Genomic DNA, 26775 nt, shown 5'->3' on the forward strand with positions numbered 1-26775 from the left:
AGTACTTTTGCTACTTAAGTCAATCAAACGCAGAAAGGAGACGGTACATTTTTTTGTAAGTGATTTTTACGCCGATAGCCTCGCCATGAATTTGTTTGAGCAATGTTAATTTTAATATATTTCTTCAAATTTCAAATAAACCGATCCAGTTGTTCCTTCTTCAGCAATAGATATATATACATATATGTGTTTCCCGTTATTTATCCATGTAAAGCAGACATGAGCCGTTGATATCTTGGCTTCTGTAGGTACGGTTCATGAAGCCATCCTTCATTTCACCGTAACTCGAGATACGCATATAGCTACACTCCTCAGTGCGCCATGCAGCGTCAACCCGCCGCTTACGTCACCAGGCCGCTAAATTTAGCGGCGATTCACTTCCATATCGAGAAGCTGCGCCCGTTTTGGTAGAGCAGCGACTCATACCGGTCGCTCCACTGTGTTTCACGCGCTAGTACCGAGTGCTACCAGTACACTAAGCTCCGAAAAACGCAACGCAAGGAGACACTATCGAGTAGATAAAGCACCTGATTTGCGTTAATGGCGACAGTCTCGACAAGTTGACCGGTGTGCCACACTCACTGTTGGGTGCCTTCTACGGTGTCATCGCCGTGAAGTAGGAATTTGTGAGTCAACGACAACAAAGACTTTTCCGCTTCTGGTCTCTGTAATCAAATCGAAACAACTAACGAAAAAGTTGTTCCGATACAACAAAACGAATCCTTTTCACTCTGCCGTTCTGCTCCATTGTTTAATTTTCCGTTTCCCACCTCACGCGGATTTGAACCTACTCGAACAGAGAGACCTGATGTTCCATTCTCACTACGATCGGATCGTGGTAGCAGTAGTAATACTTCGTGGAAATCACTCCTACAATAGCGAGAGTCGTTTAGCGCAATTGTGCAAACACGCTATTTATTGACGCTGTCCTACTGTGGGTTCACGATTACGAGTAAGCTGGTCTTTTTGATCGCCATAGAAAATCTTTCCACTTACTCTGATAGCACCGTGTGCTTGCCATTTCTCCTTTTTCGTCATTTATTAGTGGTTGTGCGGTGAGCAAACATTTGAATCTTTTTTTGGAACTATTTCGTCTTTTTGAAAACGTTGTTCAGACAACAAGCGAGAAATTGCGGCAAGGTAAGTTAGCGATAGCGCACGTCGATATCGATCGAATGGGCTACACGGGCTATGTAGGAGTTAGAGCAGTGACAAATATTTATAAGATTTACGACATGTGTTCAGCAACTGTGCTGTGACCATCAAACGCTTAACTGTAGTGTCTCGTTTGGTAAAATTTACACTCTTTCGCTTTGCCGTTAATGATAAGAGTACGTCAATCAATTTGTTGGTTGTTGCTACTAGTATGAATATAACTTGCTATTTTGGGAAATCATTAATCATCACATCACTGCAATAGAGCCTTCGGCTGCATTTTTGCCATCTCGTTCGAGTCAGCTATACTTACTGCGTGTGTGTCTGTTTACTAATGTAGCTACTATTGAGAATAAGTATAACAGATGGCTATATGAGAAAAATGTGAAGGTCGGGAATTAGCGAAGATGATCAGTCCGCGTATTAAGTGAGACATGCTGTCGCCAGCAAAACTTTCGCACAGTGACCAGACAGCACATACTGTAGCCGTTAGGATTGAAAATAGTGGAAAATAGAGTGAAAAATGTCTTGCTAGCAAAAACATTTTATCTGTTTAGAATTAAGATGTAATAAAGACAACGTCGAACAGCGGTCAGCTATTCACTAATAGCTATGACTTAATAGATTTTGTCCAACATAGTTAAAACAGTTTTTCATATGAGTGCACTTGTGTGCACAACACAGTTTTTTACGAAGATGTACATTTGATAATATATCAGGGGGGATGATGCCTGTGGCCTGATTGTGACTTATAAACGGTTGTACGGCGTTGTCTTCAAACGCCAATTATGGAAAACAAGTTGTTTACATCGATTTACGATCAACGAAATCAACATAGCGCTCTGTAGAGAAAGACCAACGTGTCGTTCTATGGATAAATATCGTGACCCAATGCGGTCTAGGTTCCACACTGCAATTCCGACGACCCACCTATAGGTGGCCACAAAGAATCAGTCCGAGAAATGCCCCTCAAAGGGTGTTTTCAGATGGACAAATTTGCTTCCCATAACTTTCAAAAGGTGCACAAATAATCAAGATATATCTATATATATATATATATATCTTGACCAAACGTGTGACACCAACCAAAAACTACTCGTGTTCCAGTTGTTTATGTAGAGAATTACGGCTAAGTAGCAAGGCTCCATTATTTAGGCGCAGTGTCGACGTCGTCACATTTTTAAACAAGCCCCATTCAAAAATGACAATTTGTTACCTTAGTTCTTAAATGTGCGGAATTTTTTTATCCGTCATGGGTCCATTCGCAAATATGAGCATGCGTTCTGTTTGGCTTTGACAACCAGTCAGTGACGTGGTTTCGGGAGGCCCCGGGATTAGATTTCAGTGCGAGTGAATCTGCCAGCTAAATGAGAGCCGCTTCAGCCGCCATCACCATTGAAAATGTAGTGACCCTCTACTTCGTGGACGATAATGGACAACAGCGAGTTGACGATCGAAACACCCAAAGTATATATCTATATACAACATTTATTCCGTTTTTATTTAGTAAAAGCGTGTAGTATAGATGTATTAATGACTTTAATCGATTAGACGTCACTTTGCCAGTTTTATTTGAAATAATCAAATGAATATTTTATTCAAATGAACGAGTTTAGTTATTAACTTTTTAACTCATCAAAAAAGGTCTGCATATGCAGTGAACTATATAGGCAGGTCGAACAATGACAGCAACTATAGCGGCAATGCCAAAAGGTTAACCCTGCTGCCGAACCCTGTCGAAGTCTAGTTCGGTACTTAATGCTTGATTCTATGGTTATTTTTTCCTGGTTTAACCAACTGTCGTACAATCCTATTGTGTGTCGCTGCTGAACTGCTTGTGCCTAATCTTTGTACACCGCTATTGTCGCCTATTCATTCCAATGCGCTTTCGATATCGCGTTGATCCGAGTGGTTCGGCCATGTTGAGAACGCGTTGGTGGGGCTCTCTCTCCCCGTGTGGCGTATGTACACCCTGCCCGTCTGGGAAAACCGATGCCTCATCCGTGTACCACCGCAGCAAATCTCCCGGTTTACCATCTTAAGAAAGCAATATAGCGCTCTTTGCCATAGCCGCAACAGCCACTACAGCTGTGGCATCTTGCAACAGCGATAGCAGAAGAATCGGAAGCAGCTGGGGTCGCTTGTCTCGTATTGGCTTAGCTAACCTTTCATTTGCTGTCGCTTCATACGAATCGTGTGCTACACGATGCAAGATTGGAAATTGTGCGATGATCAGCGTGCTGCTGTAGTTAACAATTGTTGCCGCCTGACAAACAACGGCTTTCTGGGACTGAACGCACCGAGCAAGTTCTACTGAATGGACCCGGCTGCTGGTTTCAGTGAGCACAAGCAATGTGGGCGGTGTGCGCATAACTATTTGTGCGAGCGTCTATAAATATGACTAGTAACGGGACATTGGCTTACGAACATAAACAAAGCCACATTAAGCGTACGGTGTTTCCAGCTCATTGGGTTCTGGAAATTTTGCTGTCCATTTTCGTTTACCAGTATAGACAGCCAACCTAGGATCTTCTATTGGGATATTTTTCTAACACTGTATCTCAATAAAAACAGATAGTTGCACTTTATCATACTGAGCGGTTATATTCATTCATAATCAACATGGTCCACCACAGTTCGAGACCTAAACGATTCACTAGTCATTTTCAAAATATTCTTTCCTCAATTAACAAGCAAGTTTCCAATAATAGTTGGGCGTTAAGCAATATTGGTAGGTATAAACTCGTTAAAGTGTCGCCCAGATGCGCCATGTACAAAAAAGGTTAGCAGCATTAAATTTTTGCCTGATAGCAGCCAGTCAAGCAGCCTCAAAACAACCAGTAAGTTCAAAAGCCGCAAAAGGGCCCAAAAAGCTTTAAAATGACTGACCGTTACAATCTATCTAGCTGATCTAATTGACAACTGATATATTATTTTTAAAATCTACAGGTACAAGCATATCAAACATATTTTTTCGGTCATTTAATAACTTTTTGAGCCCTCGAAATTCCGAACCTATTTACGATTTTTCAGTTTACCTTGTGGAAATTTCTCTCGGACCTTTCGAAGCCACATGTAACCAATTAATAATGCAGATTTTGGGCGTCAAAAAGTTTTCAAAAGTTAAATAGCAAGTTGTTAGTTTTAATTTTGGTGAGATTCATTTTGCGAAAAAAATTGGTTCCGAAATTGCGAAAACGGCGCATTGTTTTTGCCGTGATCGGTTTGTTGTTTTATTCGAGAAAGAACAGGTTTTCTTCCGGTTCTACGAAAAATGGCGGGTGAATACATGCCCGGTATAACAAACGTCCGGCTGAGGTTCGTTCCATTTTAAGTGCCAAACCATCTACAATTAGGCATCTCCTCGACTCCAATATATACATGTTTTCTCACTGTTTTTACTACGTATGCATTTTCCTATGCAGTCTATAATAAATGAATCTACAAACAGAGCAATAATTGTAGCTATTGTGCATGTGCATTAACTGATTCAGAATCGGTGAAGTGAACCTGTGACTGAATATCGTCCCATGAGTCGCTCAGTGTTGTGAAAACACTGCCAATGTAGGGTACTGATCTCTCCTGAGACGGTGAGATGCTAACCATAGACTACCGATGAAGCAAGCTATAGGAAATCGGAAACTGTTTATGGTTCATAAGTATTCGTTAACGGGCATTGGAAAAAGGGACTAACAGGGTCGAAAGGGATTGTAAGTAATCTGAAGTTAGCTAGTCAAATACCTTTTGACATTTTAAAGTCCTACGTGGGCTGTCTGAACGTTACGTGTACGTTATTCAATGAATTCGCTGTGAAAATGTGTAAATTTACATTGACATCATCGACGTAAACAAGGAACGTCTTTGCCAATGACTCATAATACATGCGACTACCAACTCAATGACCATAGTAGAAGCAATGCATGGAACCTTGTTTCTCCATAGCTTTAGAGAATTACTGCTACGTTAAGCGGTTGTCAAATCAGACTGTTCGAAGGCGTTTACTGTAGTTGCTCGATCGGGTGCTATCTGTAAGAGTGGAATAAGTGCATCGGAGTCTGATCTCAATCAATTTAGTGTTTTATTCATGAATGATTGGTTAAACAAATGAGACTAAAGCAAACTGTCTAAAGGCTACGCTGTTGATTCAAAGGACCGCCGTAAATTTATAATATAAATATTATAAGTTAGTCATAGGTATGCGTCTAAGTGTTGGTATGATGGATGTAGTAAAATTTGCCGCAGTGGGTATTCGGTGACGATGGTAGGCGATCGACGCAATATGTGAATCGATGGATACTAGAACGCATAATAGTTATTTTCCTATCTGGTGACTACAATAGCGTTCTGTATTAAAATAATCACTATTCAAAGATTGTTAAATATTCATTCGACTGACAATGGTAAAGTATCAGGGGCCACAGATTTATTTCTATGGTTACTTCTTTATAACCAGTTTATTGTATGGTGAAGATTAAGCGAACGTTATAGGGCTCAATAATCAGAAATTGAAACATCCAGATACCTACACGTTCGAAAGTACGACACTAACGTATTGTTTTTAATTAAAATTGCATATATTTTTTAGGTTAATACTTAACCGGTTCTTTTTTAACCTCTTTTCGATGAGTTTCCTGTGCCGGCTAAAATTCCGTGGATGATGCAGTATCCTCTGAAATCATTCTGTAATTGCCAGAAAACAGGTATTTTTTATCTCTTTACCATAAACAATGTCCTTACATGTGAAGTGTCACGCCATTTACGTTTGTTAATAACACTTACGATGCCTGCTTATTTGGATAGCAGCTTAAAGACAGAACCAAATTCTAGGTTCAAGCAAGTCGTGGCGACGAAAAGTGCACCTTAGCATATTATAACAGACGTGGAAAGATATTGAACATCTATATTGCGACATTTAAAGGATGGTAGAATCAATTTAACTAGTTTTCGAATGATGTAATGCTTATGTATTGAGTTACGAGATTTAGCACAGATCTGCCAAAGAATGGCCGTTTAGAGTAATTGCCTCTCGAATGTTGCTTCTCAAAGAAGCGAGTATATGTGGACAGACTCATAGGTTAAATGACATTGCCGTGGTATTGGTAACTAATTCTATTAATTTGACCATTTTTAGGGCTCTCTAGACCTGCAATAGTATAATCTGGGCTGCGCCAAAGGTGTCTGTAGTCTGTGAAACCTTTAGGAGCTTATCACACAATATTTGAAACATGAAACTGTGAAATTTCCCGCTACGGTTTGTCCGTTTTCCGACATGTAAAGATGTATTAGCAGGATCGAGCTAATCCCTGTGCCGGTATCCGCGTAATTTCTACTTTATCCTACACGTTCTTTCCTACCTTTCGTTTCCTTGCTGTCAGATGAGCGAAGACTTCGCATTTTGACATCTGTAGATTCATTTTTCTTACCTGCTAATATCTGTCCTTACATCGTCTGTGTGAAGTAGTGCGGTGAGATGTACATAGTACATTTGTTTTGCTCCTGCTGCAAATGTGTTTTCGCACTCTTTGTTGCAGAGCTAAAAATATTATTTAATGTACTCAAAATATTATTATATTACAAAATGTTGTAAACGTTTCAAAGGGCTATGTGTTCCTTCGGCGATAAGCGACTTTGACATTGCGCTTCGTGGCTTCACTTTTGAATGAAACCATGAAAAAAGCCAATGAAACTGTGGACAAGACAGCTCTAGCTTTCTAGCATCGCTATACAATTTAATTTGTCTTGCGTAACTTTTGCAGCTTAGAAGACTTACCATTGAATAAGGCCATAGGCATATTATTTTCTTAGCGAATAGTCTTAGAAGTGCATTAGTTTAAAAAGGTATCAACAATATAGCGTTGTCGGCATAGGACGTTTGAGCTATCCACAGATCGATCATTACGTCTTAACAAGTGAGAGAACACTATCTGCATGCTGATTTGTCGATTATATTGAGACGATGAAGCAATGCCCGGAGTGTTAGTGGCATTTGTAACATAACAAATTGGTATAACAGACCTTGTATCTAGTTATAGCGTGGTTCTAACACCCCAGCTCGACTAGGCATTGGCTGGGTTTGAACTCTGCAATTTTTCATCTATTTGACTCAATAATTTGTTGAACGTTTCGGCTGTCAAAGCATGTCGTTAACTATGCCGCCTCCGCACAAGGTCAGCGTTTCAAATTAGGTCGGCCTTTTCAAAGCAAACCCAACATAATTAGTTGGATGTCTCCGTTCTTCTCTACATTTCGTTATAATTTCGATACTGCCATAAATTGCTTTCCTCATGTTTCTCAATAGCTGCCGTTGGAAAAATTAGGAAATGACCCATTCGTGCCAGAACGCGGCGGTGCTTTCACGATGGGAACAGTGGCGGTCATAGCGGCCGCTATATGATATCCTATTATTACCATATTAGTGTTATATTATTGTAGTGTTCCATTAGTGGACTGCTTTTACCTGACAACTTGTTCTGCAGGGCCAATAGTGGTGATGACTAACTCACGCCTCTGGTCTACTGTCATCTCATCAACGCCGTGGGCTGTCTGCAACGGGCGTGCAGCCGTCCGACTGGGTAGGAAGTGACTGGGTCGCCTCTGATGGTCTCTAACCTTACTCTGTAGAACAGACCTTTGTATAGCCGCCTGCACCCACAAAAAAGAGCGATTGTTGTGGTTTTGTGACTATAGCCGTATGCTGGAGGCAGACGTCAGCGTGGGTGCCATCAGCTGGTTGTATTCAACTGATGTGAGTTACTATGGTACACTAGCGCCACCGATTAGTCTGGTACTTGGTACTTTGTGGTGTGATGTGTCTGACGGGTTCTTATGCTTCTTGAGTAAACAGCCGGATCAGAGTGTACCTAGTATAGCAAATAGGGAGACGGCACTGGAAACAGGCTTCGTACAAGAAAAAAAAGTCCATTGAAGATGTCGAATGGAGAAGTCTAAGGCAAGCACGAAGACAGGTTAGTGCCAAAGGTTAGGTGGCCGGAGTATCAAAAAAGGACAATTACGATATTCGGAGGAGGCGCGGGTATGATTATAGACACGAAACACATCCTCTTTACTCGCTTTTAGTTCTTCAATTTTTACGGTCAGTGTTTATGGTCGGTTCAAGTTACTTATTTTGTTTGCCCATTGAATTGCGAGGCGGCGGACATAGGTACCTCTGTTCACGAATATGTGTCTGTTATACTTATTAGAGCGCTAAGTCAAGAGATGTAAATATAACGATAGCCTAAGGCACTGTTTATTTAAAGTATATGTCATGGCAGACATGTGATGAATATGCGCATATTATTGCATCGACTGTTTAGATACGTCTTTTTCGATTGGAATTTGCTTGCCTCTCGTAGCAGTTACCCCCCTCTTTCCAATCGAAATCCGCCTCAGTTACGAGAATGTCGGTGTTGATCGAATATTGTTTTTAGATAAAGCAAATAATTGACTGGCGCAGGATATTAATAGCTTTCGCCTATCATAACAATTAAGACTTATTTTTTATGTTTCTCAGTGTTTAAAGACGCATAGAGTTGTAGATATTGTCGATTCGTGTAGCATTGTATTTAATAAAATCGCTCCTTTTATTACAGATCATTACCGTCCTGCATGATCTTCTATTTTAAAAATGACGCCTCTACAAATAATAGCGCTCATCGGCATTCTATTGCCGCTAACAGCTTACACCGACCCCCGTAAGTATATACTTACCCGAAATACCTCTACCGTCAAATCTTTTTAGCACTTAGTTTTTGTTCTTGCCATATTTTATCTTTAGGTACATTACCGTCCGTTGTGCAAACTATCTCATATGAGATGGTTTACAGCTAATGCTCAGAACAACCAGTTTCCGTGACACGTTTGACCGAATTAGCAATAATATGCTTTTTATGATCGAGTTTATAGGGGTTGATGAAGCCTACGTCCGGTGTCATCATCAGCAAACCTGTCGGGATTGTTTAAACGCGGGTCCACTCTGTTCATGGTGTTACAAAAAAGACTACAAAGGAGCACGTTGTGATCTCCTCTTTATCCACAACGAGCAATGTCAGGTAATGAATGAAAGTGTTCATCGATTTGTCATTCATGTACGTTTGAGATTCTAGTCAGAATAGAGAATTGTTTACATTTTGCCGGAAATATAAAAAATAAATGTAAATAAAGTTGATTTAATTATAATAATATTCATTTAAATGAGTATATGGAATTACGGAAGGACTGCTATCAACAAAAAAATGCTGATACCTCTCAATAATCACATTGAAAATAAGTGTCCAAACATCAACGTCCACTTCGCTAAACGTAGCGTATTTTACTTATTTTATTTATTTCTTAGGACGAGCATGACAACCAAAAACAGGATGAGCGAACAATCATTGACGACTTCCCGCTCACTGAGCCACACGTTGCTGTCGGCTCGACAGATAAAATTATTCAGCTCAAACCTCAAAAAATTTTTGTTCGATTAAGGCCAGGGGTCACCCATCGTGTTGAGGTTCAGTATCGTCAGGCTGAGGACTATCCTGTCGATCTTTACTATCTTATGGATTTATCAAATTCGATGAGCGATGATAAAGACAAACTTGCTTTGCTGGGTAAGTGTCGATTGGAATGATAGCGCATAAGCGGAATGACGATATGACGATGGAGAATCAACGAATGGTTATTTCAGTGCGCCACTATATATCGTTCACGTAAAGTCGGTAAAAACTATTTATTTTTTTCTTTGGTATATCTATTTCTGTTTGCTCATATTGGTGTTATATTTTTTTTTCAGGAAACTCGCTTGGTTATGAGATGAACAAAATTACTCGTAATTTTCGACTTGGTTTCGGTTCCTTTGTCGACAAGGTTGTCATGCCGTTTGTAAGTACTGTACCGGAGAAGCTACAAAGGCCTTGCCCTCAATGCGTTGCACCCTACGGATTCCGTAATCACCTTCCCCTCACAACTGACACAAATCGCTTCGTAACAGAGGTGAGTTATGAAGAATCTCGCCTAAGAGTCACTCTGATGTTACTTACGTTATTTTAACCAACTTTTGATTTATCTTTGCAAGATAAAGCTCCTATACATATACAATGAATAGTGTTCTTCGGGGTAGATACAAATATATGCATAATCGATTCCTTCGCATATATTCGTATATGACTAGGTGCAAGCCGCAAATGTTTCTGGAAACTTGGACGCACCTGAAGGCGGCTTTGACGCTATCATGCAGGCAGTCGTGTGCACCAACGAGATTCAGTGGCGCGAAAAGGCCCGCCGAATCTTGCTGTTTTCGACCGATGCCGGCTTCCACTATGCAGGTGACGGAAAACTGGGAGGAATTGTGACTCCAAATGATGGTCAATGCCATCTTGATTCAGCCTCGCGTGAGTATACTCACAGTGCACTTCTCGATTATCCCTCACTAAGCCAGATCAACTCCAAGATTCAGGAGCACAAGGTGAATATCATCTTCGCGGTCACTGAGGACCAGGAGTCGATCTATGCCAAACTGGCCAACATGCTTGAGGTTCGTAGGGGGACTCGGACTTTATAGATCCGTCTTCAGATTGGTTTTTGTGCCAGTGTATTTGTACTAGGAGTAGTAAACTATTACATACATTTATATAAGATACAAACTAGAGTAAGAGCATCCTTCGCGATACCTATCGGAGATGCACAACTGTAAAATCAGTTTATTCTTATCAAAGGCAGAATCTAAAAGGTTAGCGTTATTTAAGTATTTTCATCTAGAGGCTTATTATTTTTTGTTAGATATGATTAGATGTGGTTAGTAAGTTTTTTTTTATGGACAACTTACTTTTATGCGAATAGGGTTGCAGCCATGGAAAACTCGCGAACGATTCGTCGAATGTGGTGGACCTCGTAAAAGATCAATACCATAAGATTAGTTCCCATATAGAGCTCACCTCCGATGTCTCCGAGAAGGTAGGTTGCTAGGCGAGCATTAAAGCGTTATTATTAAACTCTCGTCTTATATGTTATTATTGTTCATGGTACTGAAAAATAAATTAGCTTACCTTTATCATTAATTTTTAGGACGAGTATCTGTCTGTGACATTTGAATCGAAATGCTTGAACAAGGAACCCGAAGCCGTGCCTCATGAAACAAACAAGTGTGCTGGTATTAAGGTATGAACTTCAATTAAAATACTAAGCATAAACTTTGTCTCCATCTAGTTAACCCTACGGTATCAAAACATGTATATGAGACATAGTCAAAATATTCTGTATAATCATAATTTGAGTAAGATTAATTTGCTAGTATATATTACTACTTTCAACTTATGTACACATGCATACGTGGAGACCTTTTACAACGTTGCTATTATTTGTAGGTCGGTGATCAGGTGCAATTTGATGCTCTTATTTATTTAAAGAAGTGCCCGAAGAATCCGAATGAATGGAAACGAGTAAGTGACTTTCAATGATTTTTCCAAGGAATCGTTAAAGAGTATGCCATTTAAACAGTCGTGAGTTCTATATCAATTACTCTAAGCATGGAATTATGACAGATCTACAAAGATGTATAAAAGAACCAATTTGTTTTATCTTTTGCCTTTAGTGTCTGTCTATAGCAACAAATGAGTCAAGCGGTAAAAGTAATAGCTCTTATTGTCTCATCTTGCAGACGATTCGTATTTCTCCAGTGGGTATCAACGAGCGACTAGAGATTGACCTCCAAATGATCTGTCAGTGCGCCTGTGAGGCTCAGCAAGGAAAAGTGAATGCGGAAGAATGTAACTATGTCGGTGCGTATAATCTGTGAGCTTTAGAGCTCCTTCAAATGCACTGTAGGAAAATTGAACATAGTCATTTCCACAGAATTCCCTCGCTAGATTACTCTAAGCATAGCCCAGCGCAAATAAACTTTTTGGACGTTAAATGTATCATTGTTATTTTGATTTTTTTCAGCAATCAAATATTTAATTCCCTTCATTATTTTTGCACTCGTCCCCTAACTTCTAGGACTTCGTGACTAACGCTTAATTTTATTTATTTCAGGCACGTATGTATGTGGCGTTTGCAATTGCAATGACAGCTACAGTGGAAAAAATTGCGAATGTAAAGACTCCGAACATCCAAGGGTTGGAGACGAGGTAAGGGCTTTTTTTTTGTTTCTTAACAAAAAGCATGCAACAGTATAAGCTGTGATAAAGTGTAGACTGCTCAAGGATGTGCCTGTGTATTTATATTTAGCCAATTCAACGATCTATTTATTATTATTAGTATTATCGAATACCTGTTTTTGTTGTTACAGACATGCAGAGCTGCTAATGAAACCAGGATTTGCTCAGGCCGAGGTGAATGCCAATGTGGACAGTGCATATGCAACGAGAGAGAGTCAAAAACTGAACTGGTAATTCGATTATAAGTATCTTTTATAGATAATCACCAGGAATAAGGTTAGTGCAGAGTATATTGATTTTTTCGCTTGCTTGCGATAACGATGATTTCAGTAATGCAGATTTTCTCGTACTTCGTTACCGGAGTGCACATCATGTGATATGTTCAGTATATAATAGCTATATTGGACATCACATAAATATTGTTAGATGTATAGCAGTTTCTTAACGACAGTAACTTCTATTGTTTAAGATACTCAGCTAGAAAAAAATTATCAGTTTATGTCATTCGACTAGCGTTGATAGGCAAACGACTTACGAAGGGTGTGCTTTATAGGCCCTCACGAATATATAATACTCTCTGGCAGTATTCATCGTTTTATAATATCGTTTAAATCCTAGTTGATGCAGGCGGGGTATATGCATTTGTAAAATATTAGCCTCATTAAGAGACCAGGATGGTGTAATATAGTATACCTAATGACAAATTATAGTGCTGTTCAATCCTAATACGTAATCTATTCTAATTTAGAAACCGTATGTTTATATAATGGTTGACCGTAATATCTTGCTAGGTGACGGGCAAATATTGTCAGTGTGACAACTTCTCCTGCGATCGTCATAACGGTAAACTTTGTGGAGGTGAAGATCGAGGCCAGTGTGTGTGTGGAGTATGTCAATGTCACCCTGGCTGGGACGGAGCTGACTGTAGTTGCGCTGCTTCAGACGAAGGCTGTTTGAATTCAGCAGGTGAGGTGTTCTGATTCATTTCCAAAGATCGTAACTCAGGTTTCAAATATTGCATAAGGTGAGAGAAAACTTTGCACAAAAACACCTAACGACCATTGACTAGCCCGCTTTAAAATGTGCAAAGTCTGGCGAAGAAAAGCCACTTACGCAATATACTCGTATTATACCATACGTACATTATAGTATTATAATTAGACCATGTATGAGGGTTACGAGATAAAGTTTTTAGCTGCGTACTTTGTACGGATATATATTTACAGTTCTCCAATGACGTTTTATAGAGCTCACAGAAATTTCACTGTTCTAAAGTAAATGTGAAAATGAATGCTGGGAATTATACTAATCATATGCAACCATTAACATCTGTTGCCTTTGTGCGCACCATAGGGGAGGAATGCAATGGTCACGGTAAATGTCATTGTGGCAAATGTATCTGCGAGCCCGAATACACTGGAGATAAATGCCAGGACTGCCCCACTTGTCCCGGAAAATGCGACGAATTTAAGGTAACGAGATTTTAAATTTCTCATTTAATATACACACACACACAAAACAAAAACATGAATTTTTAACATGTCTACCACTTATGTATAGCATCATAAATTAACGAACTAGCTTATAGAGGCCAAAATTTTCTTTCAACACCATATTAAGCTGTGGCCAAACCTGCTGAAGCAACACAGAAGGCAATATTTCAATAAAAAAAGGAAAGTATTTAACGATCTTGAGATAATTCGTTTCCACAGGATTGCGTTGAATGCCAGGTCTTCCCTGAAAATCCGGGTAAACGCTACGAGGGAAAAGAATGCCAGGATGTATGCACAACCTTTATAACCTTCAAGAGCCCTCAGTTAGATTTCGACGAGAATTTGGGCGACAAGTTGTGTGTCTTTCGGGACGCCCAAGATTGCAAAATTAGCTTTGTTTATAGGTGAGTGATAAAGCGAATGATTATAAACTGAACAGTATATATCCAACATATTTCGAAAATATTTTGGTATATTTTGCTGGTTTAGCGAGGCCGGAAAAATCGTCAGGGTAAGTTTATTAATATTATTTCATTATTTTATTATTTCGGTGATTTTCACAGGGAAACAAGCGATGGCGGCGTACGCGGTTATAGGGTTCGTGCTAAAGAAAAAGAGTGTGCTGAACCTGTAAATATCCTCGCGATTATTTTAGGCGTGATCCTTGGCATTGTCCTCATCGGTCTGGCGCTTCTACTTATATGGAAATTGCTAACTACAATTCATGACCGCCGAGAGTTTGCCAAATTTGAGAAGGAACGCACGCGCGCCAAATGGGACACGGGAGAGAACCCCATCTACAAAGGCGCAGTGACCACTTTCCGCAACCCAACCTATGGGGGTGGCAAATAAATAAACGCAAAATTCGAAAGATTACATTAAAGTCAAGAAACAGTAGACAGAGCGAAATACACCATTTTGAATAAGTGCCCGTTGCGAACCAATGGAAGAGATTTTAGAGCCTTAAAAACAACTTAAAGATACTCTAGGAGATAAGAATTGGTGGCAGCCGATGGCCAGTTTAACAGTATGACAACAGCGGTAGCAGATCATGCAAAGCGATTTTGTGTAGGTCGACAACGAAAGCCATACTCCAGTCGTTAGCCGACCGATTGCCCATGTACAGAGCACATGGACCTTTTGTGCTCTTGTGCGCCAGGTTTTCAAGGCAAGACATCAAAAATATATTAAAGAGTACAAAAAGGAAATACTGCGTTTATTCGCGGATGTATCCATCGAAGCTAAGTTATATCGAAAGAAAAAAACAGGTCCTAAGTAATTTTCGGTAATAGAACAGTGGCGTACCCCTTGATAATGTCATGACAATTGCCGACGATGAAAACACCTGTATTTTTGATTACACTACATCATACTTTTTTTCTAGCGCCAACTGATAAGTTAATCGAAACAGACTTAAGAAAGAGAAGGTATAGGAGTTAGAGCAAAAGCATTCGACACGCCACCGGCAAAAACACTCTCTCCAGCAGTTGTCTGTGGAAAATTATTTATTTGGGTGCCACAGGCGAACGCCACTAGATTATGTATGAAAACTACGTTGTCAGTGTTACTGTAGATATATTCACTGGTATAGGCTAAATATTATTAACCTTACATAAGTGTTAATAATAATAACTGCAGTGAGAGTAAGTATCTTAATATTTATGGAAAGAGTCAAAATTGTCGTGGCGTGATTGACAAAAGAGTAGGTCTCTTCAAAAATTCACTTACGACATTCTGTATCCTGATTAACGTGCTTCCCTTTTGGTCTGCGTGAATGTTAAGTACTTCCACCATTAAATGAAAGCTAAAATTAGGCTAGTGTTATCCGACACGTATGGGTAAACTGGCGCAAGAAGAACTAATTTAACACAACGATAGAAGTTCAATGTAAATGCAATAGCCGTGCGTTGACAGTGAAAATCCAAGAAATAGACAGCGAAGGATGCAAATTTCGCTGTAATGAGCGAGGGTGTAAAACTGAAACAACTGCGCGGGCCGGGAGAGTACGCACACAAAATGAAAGTAAAATGACATACTAACATAACAAACCGAACGATGCTTGCCAAATCTTATGAGTTCAAAATAACGCTGGATTGCAGTTGATGGATCTACTTATAATCAGCGACGTACCTTTGTAATAATTAGGATTAGAAGATAGGAGTTGGCAGAACCTAGAGTAAAAATAGCAAATACGGATTTTCCTTATGGAGAAAACTTTTTTTTTCACATTTAACATTCTTGTTGTTCTCTAGGCAACTAAACTAACAACGTCATTATTGTCATCAGGTGAAATTATAACGCCTTGTTTTCAACGCGTAATTTCGTGGCCAATAGCAATGTTTCAATAGACTGGTCCATTTCGAGCACTAATCTGATTTTCAAAACAGATCCTCAAACTCAAGAACCTAATAATTATTGTGTAAGCATTCCTTTTTGCTTTTGTTTACTGCCAATGAGTTAATTAGTCACAATGATAATTAAAGCATAATATTAATGGGAAAAATCACAACAATTACGGGTTTGACGCAAGCAGGTTTTGTAATTCAATACTTTTTGTTAACTGGATAAGTTGTTCCTACAGTGTTGTAGTTCTCTCGCTAACCATTCATAAACCATAACGGCCATAGCGTTGCCGTATGTATTTTCCTTACGTTTCATTCACCCAATAATAATAATAATAATAATAACAACAACAACAACAACAACAACAAGGTAACTATTTTCTGTAGCTGTGTATATACTATATACATATACATATAAAAATATATAATATGATTTATTCAATTGTCTAACACAGTGCCTGTTTGACGGCGCCTATCGAACGTAGAGAGCGCCAACGATAATCGAAAAAAGCTTCCCTGACGTCTTAAAAATCCACCTTTAATTTTTCTGTATGTTATGCATTTAAAACAGGGAAACATGTGATCGCTTGTTCTCTGCTGGAAGCCCGTTTGTTGTAGACAGCATAACTATGAATAGAGCAAAGCAAACTATATACATATATATATATATATATATATCGTGCGACACGCGCGACCAGCTCGTCATGTTCTTCAGCTATTGATCTTTTTCGAGAGCAATACGAAATGACATGGAGAAGGGCTATCTACGCGACCCGTGTATCACACGATAATTAACTCGCTCATCATTTAAAAACTTAAAAAAACATTTTGACGATTACTTGATGATTGCTACCACTGATTCATGTAAAATTCTACTAATTATTGTAATATTGTCACAATAATGATAATAAAGGCTTACTTTAATGAAGCCTCGACCACAAGGAGATATTCCAAGAGTGTATTGGTAGTAGATAATCGTCGTCTCTTAACTTTACTGCCAATAGTATGCTGACATGTTTTCTACTACTGGACTGAAAGGGCCAACTAGGAGTATATTTAAATCGAATGCATGACTATTTTGTACTTACCGTCTGTATGTTGGTATATCAAATTAAGGAGCAGTATGTTTTAATTAACACAAAAGAATTAAATGAAATGTGATCAAACAGAATTGCTCTTATTATACACTGCACAATATCATGTTAAAAACTGATGTTCTTCATTTTGATACAACGAGAAAATAATTGGTTAAATGGTGATAATGTTCCAAAGATTTCTCTCGAGCGGTCGCATTTGTAATAAGCTATTAATAATAATTTAAAATTGAATATGTGCACTTTTTACGGTGTGCCTTATCTATCTATGGACAGAGCTAGATAAACGTGTTAAATGTATTTCGATAACGTTGATGATGCGAATTTGTGAGTCGCGGCCTCTTTATGCCTATTGATCCAGCTACAAAATTTATCTAAACTATTTATATTGACGTATAACTGACAGTCTACTTGTAAATTTTTATATATAAACGAAGAGCTTGAAAAGGTATCAAGTTGTAAGACCAATTGTGATCTAATTAATAGCAGTGTCAATAGTAATATTTTGAATAACTTTAACACACAGGTTGTGTAGTATGTGTTGTTGGCAGGATTTTAGACAGCGACCCCCTGGTTTCTTCTAACCAAAGGTTTGGCCGTTTAAGCCACCATGTCGACGTATCGATAATCAAGTTATTGAGGAACAACTACAATTGATTTCGACGCATGGTTATTAAAATGTTAAAAGAAAATCAAACTTAAAGCTGAGTAGACTGACGGCAAATGTAGGTACCGGTATGATGCTTAAAAGGTATTTTGCGTCCGAACGGCGTCGGTTATCCGGCCGACTCGCGTTGTGAATACCTTGACTTGTGAGAAGTAAAGTCAAGTTGGAAACTAGCAACATATAACAGAAGTGGCAGACAAGAATGTAATAGAAGCTAGAGAAATAATTCTAAAAAGAAATAAAAGAACTTCAGCGGAATTGTATATTTTATCTAAAATATATAGCCACGCACCTTTATCGAACATATGCATCTGAATTATGAAGTTCAGCAAAGATGGAGACTCATTTCAGATAATTAATATTTATATGTAAATCAACACTGAACATTTCTCCGCTTAACTTCCTTATTGCATTGTAACTATTTATTTTTATAGGTATTTATATTAATGCGGGCTGGATCCAATGGGTGACAAACATTGATTGAAACATAATAACCCTTTTTGAAGAGTTTGCTTATATAAAGGATTTGGATCGAATGTGTAATAGAATAGATTTTGAAATCTAAAAAAGTGAAGAACAAACTAATAGTGAACAACAACGACGAAAAAAATACTTATAGAAATACAGAATAAAAATATCAAAGGCAACTAGTAGAAAGGAAGAGTGAATATTACTAATGTTTCTAAAATATTGACGATTGATCATAATAAGAACTTAAAAGGTTTATAGAATATATTTTTCGGCCTTTTTCTTTTGTAGACTATCGGGACTCAGTCCGCAGATGCGCGTAATATTGAATATTTCAACATAAACACTAGACCTAACAGAAAAGACACTGCCGCATTTTATTACTACACATGAAACGTGCGCACGCTATCTCGCACTCCTGAATTTTTTTATGTGCCTTCATGGTAGTCGATCCTGTATAATGAAAAATAATTGCTTCGCGAATTCAGTGAAAATATTTCGCCTATTTTGACGATGCATATCTCCATGACACAATATTTCACGCGCGCGACGACAAACCATTTCCCGTACTTTTTTGTACACGATGCTAGGACTCAGTTGTTGTTTTTGTCGTTTGATGTTTTGCATATTCGAATTGCTTACACTGGCACTAAATTATCTAGAAAACACTGAAAATAATTCTCCAGCTGTTTCCAGCAAAACAAGATTTCATTTAAAGGAAGCTTACCCACTAAAATACATATTGTTTTTCTATTTCGATTTTTGTATATCCTAATCAAGTTGTATTGTACCATGTCTACAAGCTTATTTAGGCAAAATCAATGCAGTAGTTTTCTAGAGCACGTTATTGAAAAATATGTACGATTGTTCGTAATACTGCAACGTCATTTACTCGTCGAACGGCCAGTAGCTAGCAACTCTCGTTTACGACCTCCACTTTACTATAGCAACAAAACGTTGACCGGCTGACCTTTAGCCACGGGCAACAGTTTGTATGCTTTGCACTCCCTCTGATACTGCCTCTCTCCTCAAGGTGAGGTCTCGAATACAACATTACCTAGAATTTACACTCCTACGCTCACGGCCAACCACCAATTTGATACCAATGACGGTGAGCAAAACCGCCTGGTTGGCAAATCTGGTGCATAATATAATAATAAAGGTACCGGGCTTTCAATCCGCGATCAAAATTAGCGGATTGTTCAGTAAGAATAATAAGTGCAGATTTTTGTCTCTGCGTGTAGAAACGCATAGACTTTCAACGAAAATTTTCTCTCATGAGATGATCCAAAAAGTCTCGAAATCTACGGTTGCGTACATCAAGGTCGTCAATTGCAGAAAATAGAAGATTAACTTTTCTTAGACGAATGGAGGTCAAGGATCTCTATGGTTCCTTATTTCAACACATTGCTATTATTACTAATCCAGCTCTTAGCCTTTCCGTTGGCTCATAAGGTATGTTGCTCATTAAACCAGCTCGACATCATTTGGCAAAGTCTTCTGGTAGAAAACTGGTCATGAGCATGTCCTATCCACTCCTGCCGTACAGTCAGCCTACATACAGCCTTTGGCGACACAGGTAAAACCTCACACAAACTGCAGTTTGAAGCACAGCTTTAAGCCAAGCTAAAAGTTTGAAATCAGGTTTGCAGCGAACAGTCATGGGCGGCACGAGGGCGTCAGCCCTCCATGGCTGCTTTCCCAAGACCGGCGGAAATGCCCTACGCCGATATCGTACGGCGAAAGTGAACAACTTGGATAGCAAACAAACAGCATGCAGACTGAGGTATTATAGGTGCTCTTTGGATCCTCTGAAAAACACCGTTACACGACATAAATATACAAGCATTATTACTTACACTATTACTTTTCTTTGTGCAGAACGCTGTTTATTAGTCGGAAGGTAGCCGAGCGTTCGCTTAAATTGATACAGTTCGTTCGAAATACACGAAGATGTTTTTTTCATATCCATGAACGCCATGAGGATTTGTCCGCAATTATCTATCTCTGCACATCACCCCAAAGATGCCCACATAAGGGAAGTAATCGATGGTTAGGACCCCCTGTACAGACGAAGTGTAACCCTTTCGACACTATACATTATACTGTGACAAGCGGATCCCGCGGACCTTGAAAGTTAACAATTTTGGAACCGGTTAACATATGCTTATTTTTATATGTAGTATAAATACTCTTTTTTATTTTCTACACACTTGCCCCAGTGTTCTTGCAATCTTTGGACAATCATATACTTACCATTCGCATTCCCATAGGTAATTTCTCCACCGGGATTTTTTCGAGGTAGATTTATAGTGAAACATGCTAGTTCACCACTTGCTTCGAACTTTTATGTTTTGCTCTGCGTTAAGCATTGTTTCATACAAATAGCACTTCCGAGTCGAAACGAAGTGTATACTGGAACAAAAAACCTCACTTGTCTATTAGTTTAATAGGTACACACGTTGTCACCGTGCCATAACAGAAATACACATGAGCATTTCGACTCGGTTCAACACACCCTTAGCACTTTGCTTATCAGACACGCGCAGCAGAGTTTTTTTTAATGTATCCTTTACCGAATTTTAATGGTAACTGTTGGGTAGAGTGTGCGAGTTATTCCATCATGTCATACTTGTAATACAGCCAACGTTTTGGCATTTCCGCTTTTTATCACAATTGAATTAATTAATTAATCACAAAACACGTGGTTTGCGCAAAAAGTAATTGCTTGTTATCAACTTCCTATTTCTGAATGATTGAATTTAATTGAAAATTACCGAATGATCATAAAACTTTTACTAGATGACGGAGGTATATATTGTTATGAGCTAATCTAAAAAAAACGTAACCTCTCCTAGGAAGGATTATTTTCTTTAAACTCCGAAAAGACACATTTGATATAAACATATCCAATCAATCCATGCCCATCGTTTTTGGAGCGGGCTTTGAGTGTAGAAAAAGACAAACTATCGAAATCTATTTTTCATTGCAGAATGGACAGTGGTAAAGAAAAGCGACCTTCGAAAGATGTTCTAAACTTTAATTAGCATAAAAAACACAGTACCTCGATGTTCACATATATTGCCTGACTAATATCACATATGAGCCCATAACCAGAAAGAAAATCGGTGCTAGTCGCATAGATGACTAACATGAGACATAACTCCAAATGAGTGTGTGTATATTAATGGCACATGTATTCATACAGAAGGAGGGCATTTATTTAACGGACCAATATTCAGGACTGAACGGGACAGAGAACATATCTACTCTGTTTGTGGTTTCAACTTTCTTTAGTTTGGGCCTGGATAATATAAACAGGTGATAGGTATGTGTGTGTGTTTAGAAAACGCTGAGCTTCTTTCTGACAAAGCGACTGCTTTTCGAAATCTCAGTTTGTGTCGCCGATGAAATACATTTAGGCGAGACTGTATCATGGAATTTTGAACAAGGAAGGGGCATCACGGGTTGAAAATCGACATAAAAACAGAATGAGAAAGAAAAACGAACAATAATAGAAGCATTACATTTTTATGGTAACCTTTGCATGACGATTGTAGTAAAAACTGGCAAGATTTATAAAATGTTACGGTTTTGACGTCTCGAATCACGGTTTTCTGGTATATGATCAGATTTCACGGATTTTCCCCACCGGCGATACATTGCAATGCACAATACTCTCCGTGCCACGGAGCACTTATTTCCCCAGTTACTTATTTTGGGAACGTTCGGAAAGAGGAGCATCAATTCTTAAAAAAGTGTCTATTTCACTGCGAGTAAATGTAACAAATGCATAGCACGTAAATTCTACTAACTGACAAATCACGCCGTATCTACTTCTATAAATGGGTCAAAACACAATCGATATCGATCTATCTCTATTTGAGCCTGGGCGCTCTAAGTCAACAGCCAAGCTTTTCTCTGAATAAAACTATTTCAGGACGAAGCAACAAAGATACAATTTACTATCTTCCGGTTCACAAGTGTGAAAAATATCTAAAATAAGACAAACTACAACAATTACACTGAGTGAAATTCGGCCAACAACAAATGGAAGTACGCCTGTTTATGCAAATACAGATTCGTGTATATTCTATTGTACAATACGACAGCAATAAAAATAACAATCGCATAATCGCATATAGGTAATGCTTTATTTTTTTATTTATATTAATTTTAAAAATGTTATATTCATCTAAAAAAAATGAAAACGTTATAAGTGTAATGTGACTACAGTATATCCCTTTCGTGGTTTCCCATAAGGCATCCTACACTTTCAATAATCTAGAATCTACTCTTTTTCTACGTTCTTCGTCTCTAATAACGATGTTGAAATCGAGATCAGAAGACTAATACTAAAAACCTTATTATACGTTTACAATGTAAGTAATTACACATCGAAAAATTATAATCAGTACTTTAATTATAAACGAAACAATAATTTATATATATATATATATATATATATAATGGTGCAAAATTATCCGTTTCTCACCAGCGGGCAGTCACATCAGCGCAATGATCCCCATATACTAATCATTCACTTAGTTATCAGATTGTATTGGCGACTTCTATTAGTCAGTCCTTCCATTTATTATCGTCCATCGCTATCGGTGTATGCAGAAAATAAATGTGCTACACAGGCTGACACCGTCGCCATAAAGCGAATCCAGTTCTCATGATGTTTGTGCTCCCTGAAAAAAACGAGGTAACCGGTTACTCTTTACGAACAGGCAAATCATAATTACCATGATCTGCTCCCAAATTTTGAATAACGTATACCATTACGCGAATCAGACTTGATCATACTCAGCATACCAATATATTATACACATATATAATGATCTCTATAAAGGTCTAACTCACGTAAGGAAGGCGCTTTGTTTTGGTGCTTTGGCTAGCGCTTTCAGGAACGACATAACATCAACTAAGCTCCAATGGGCGTTCTTCATTGGTTCAACGATCTGGAAGAAAACAGGTCGCACAGATAAAACAAATATAACTGAAACCCCATTTATAGATTATCGAAACGCATAAATCTGCACCAGCTGCTTCAGATTAAAATAATTATTATCACTTACACTAACTCAAATCTGCGGATATGTACATTTTATTTGGCTTCAATAACAGCAGAATCATTTCCTCAAGAAGAACGATTTTATAGGCGGACTCAAGCTCCTGAACCATACTCATGATCGCTACAAAAGCTGACCTAGAAGCCGCAAGATCAGATTTTTACTATAATAAAATTTTCTCATTTACTAAAACGCAAACTCAGAACTAACCTTTTCTACACAGTCTAAAAAGAAGTCCTTGAATTCCTTACTGTGATTCAAGTTATACGCCATATTGACAAGAACACGTAAATAATTCTTAAAATTTGTTTCCAAATCAATAAGCGCGTGTTTCCCCAGACTGCTGCGAACAAGCGCCACTCCATGATCTCGTATCCGCTCGATAAAATCCCTCTCCGTTAGAATTTTACAATCGCGCAAAAACACCAAGAACTCACGATCGAGATCCAAGCAGCATTCTTCATACGGACACGCTGTAAATTTATGTAGAAACATAGTTCACTTTTTAAAAATTTTATATCCTTACGAACTTTATAAGTTTGCCCTTATTATATAAAAACAAGGCGGATATATCATTAAAAAGGATATTATTCTCGCTTTTACTAAAGTTTTGAACCTTTTGAAGGAAGCAGTCCGTTTTTTTAATTACACGATATTCATTATCGCTAAACAATAGCGTATAATTTTTACTAAAGGTCTATTTCATTCCTACCGTGCAAATGAAGGTTGGTATAATTAGTTGTCGTGTAAAGAAAAACGCAATTAGACCTTAGACACGGTTTCTACCACTATGCCAAGTTGGAGCTTAGCTCTATAATATCTTGCTTGCTTTGATTTAACATGGTTTGTGTTAGTTATTTAGGACTTCGCATATTAGATCAAATTGAAGAGCTTAGTTCTTCGAGAGGTATCATGTGCTACAGTTCTTATTACCAATAATATGTCAATTGTAACGGTATCAAATATTCACCAGTGTTTCGACAAGTCCAACTGTCTAGCATGTTTAAGGCGCAACTGAGGAAATCCTTCAGTGAAAGGAAAGCAAGTCGTTTCTTGGCTGTTTCCATCCGATGGTGCGTCATGAAGGCGATAGCGGCATAGTCGCGACACAGCGCAGTTGGTAGCAGAAATCGATGGGCAATTATAGAGACCGCATTGCCCTGACTTTCCTCCACCTGTAACAAACAAAGCAAACGTAATTAGTCTTCGTAAAAGGCCAGTTCAATTACAGAATATAGGTAGTAGAACTAGTTACCCGATTCAAGAAATAGAAGACGAATCAAGAGCTGAATAGACACAATTACTAGCTAAGTAAGTCTTAGTAGCTATAATAGAGCTTTCGATGGGAATCAGCATGTATAGTTTGACTGACCGGTATATTTATCAATTAGCTCGCGAGTTCCTCAGAAACGTCTCTTTGCTAGCCTTCTGCCGTTATTATGTTAAACGCTGCGCCCACATCACCAATATTGATTACATGGCGTATTAACACAATCTATCTACCCAAAAAATACATAGCTTCGTTATTTTTACCCATCTAAAAGGTATAGTGCATTGTTGCTAGTTCCTGTAAATCGTAGTTTCTGTGATCCCATACTTACCGCCTTATAGACGCGCTTGATATTGTCGAATTGTCTTCGACAAGACTTAAGGTCAACTTGAGTCTTTTCAGTAACCTCGTCCAGATCCTTGCGATTTCTTGAAGAAAGCTTTTTACCTAAAAATTCTCGTACAACTGCTGAGTTCATTTCATAGTATGATTCTATCAATACGCGCTGGTCGTCTAAAAAAGTAGGGTAAAACAAATGGAAAAAATAAGTAAGTAACAAGCGAGCAGCTAAGAAAGTCCACTTAAGTGGCGCTTGGGTTTCCTTATGTATTTCGTTGTCGTTGATAATATGTAATATTAAAAATTTTTCAAATTCAAACGAAACACTTCACGTGTTTTCATTATCGAGCCCGTAAGTGTGCAATTTATTTATAACGCAATTGTGAATAATTGTACACACCCTTGTTGATCTGCACGAGAAACTGATCTTCGAGTCTTCGTGGGGCATGAAGGTATTTTTCCAGCTGATGGAACTCTCTGTAGTGGTCTTCGACGTCGGCAACCAGCAATTCGACTGGGTAGACTGAGGACAGCGAAGGTGAAGCTGAGGAAGCCATCCCTCCAGTGCAGCCCTTCTGCTGATCATTATTTGTCGAAGATTGCTGCTGCTGCTGCGAGGTGAACGCTGCCGCGGCCGCTAGCTCTCGTTGATACAGAACCTGCGCCGCTTGACCCACTTAAACAACGAACAAACACAATGATTGTGATAGCAGCTAGGGTTGTATTACCTAAAAATCATATTTTTTGACGATATTCGTTTAATTGCTAGACGTAATTTAGTCGATTGCATTCCTGGAGAGATAGAATCATGAATACAGGAGCTTACTAAAATATAACAGTGTGTCAGCTCGAATCGTCTGCTTCAAATACAGCTTTGGTTGCATTTTCTTTGTTGCTGCCAATATTTGACACATCGATACTAAAAAAAGTAAACAGCAGAGCGAGATGGATACCCGTATGTCCGTCAAGCCAAAGGCGGAGCAGTTCGCGATCAACGAGCGCGTGATTGTACACGGCCACGTCAACTTCCGGCTCCGTTTCATCTTTTAACGCGGTGTGAGGAATCTTGCCAACTCAATTTGCTCTTTTTGCGCAGACTAACCACAGCGGAGTCAGCCCGACACGCACCGTTAGTCGATGTTAGCTAGTGAACCTGCAATCTCTAGATATTTCCAAAATTTTCGCAAAGTAAATAAGAACAGAGTGCAGGCCGATTAGATTAGCGTGAGGCGGGGGCTCTACTCCTACGGATTCAACGCCCGTTTATTCTTACATTTGTAAGAGACTTTGTTTAAAAGCCTTGATGGAGAACACATTCTATTGAACCAGACTAAAGCGGAGATATAAAACAATACAAACGCACAAGGCTTCACTAACCAATAATTCCGATATTAACGGAATCAACGGTTACCGAAACACGTTACTGTTGAAGCGTAATTATCCGTAAAACGCATATTATTAAAATTCTTGTAACCGACTGTTGTTTTTAATTTAGAAACCTCCTCCGATTAACAATCTCATGTGCGGATTTCGAAAGGAACCAACTGGACACGAAAGCTTCACATATATTGCAGACAAATAATGTACAGTGGAATGATATTGCAACTGATATAATATTGTCTTAGTAGTCAGTAAAAGAAGATCCGCCAAAGAAAAATATTGATAACTGCAAACTTTGATAGAGCCACCTAACAAAATACTAAATCAAGACAGTATTGAATACCATATAACGAG

At 38.6% G+C, this 26775-nt stretch overlaps 2 protein-coding genes across 4 annotated transcripts; one reads left to right on the forward strand and one right to left on the reverse strand.

The window, feature by feature from the left end:
- Positions 1–76: 76 nt before the first annotated feature.
- mys (position-specific antigen beta subunit myospheroid) lies at positions 77–18624 on the forward strand. Of its 3 annotated transcripts, XM_086968588.1 has the most exons (17): positions 77–1140; positions 7632–8120; positions 8748–8849; positions 9061–9206; positions 9491–9749; positions 9932–10131; positions 10310–10672; positions 10978–11091; positions 11203–11295; positions 11502–11576; positions 11795–11915; positions 12169–12263; positions 12425–12523; positions 13085–13259; positions 13647–13765; positions 14006–14190; positions 14350–18624. In XM_086968588.1, exons 3-17 carry the CDS (start codon positions 8783–8785, stop codon positions 14636–14638), a joined length of 2400 nt encoding a protein of 799 aa, XP_086824714.1. In that variant the 5' UTR covers positions 77–1140; positions 7632–8120; positions 8748–8782; the 3' UTR covers positions 14639–18624. The 3 variants fall into 3 exon arrangements, with proteins under 3 accessions (XP_086824714.1, XP_022690133.1, XP_086824718.1); XM_022834398.2 differs by lacking the exon at positions 7632–8120; XM_086968592.1 differs by lacking the exon at positions 7632–8120 and having other exon boundaries at positions 77–626.
- A 3865-nt stretch (positions 18625–22489) lies between these two features.
- Positions 22490–26495, reverse strand: Fibp (acidic fibroblast growth factor intracellular-binding protein). The gene is made up of 8 exons (XM_086968577.1): positions 26453–26495; positions 25995–26114; positions 25442–25717; positions 25034–25215; positions 24403–24607; positions 23643–23905; positions 23224–23321; positions 22490–23051 (listed from the first exon to the last, which is right to left on the reverse strand). Exons 1-8 carry the CDS (start codon positions 26493–26495, stop codon positions 22952–22954), a joined length of 1287 nt encoding a protein of 428 aa, XP_086824703.1. The 3' UTR covers positions 22490–22951.
- Between the last annotated feature and the right edge of the window lie 280 nt (positions 26496–26775).

Source organism: Varroa jacobsoni, unplaced genomic scaffold, assembly GCF_002532875.2.
Source record: "Varroa jacobsoni isolate VJ856 unplaced genomic scaffold, vjacob_1.0 scaffold_60, whole genome shotgun sequence".
NCBI lineage: Eukaryota > Metazoa > Arthropoda > Arachnida > Mesostigmata > Varroidae > Varroa > Varroa jacobsoni.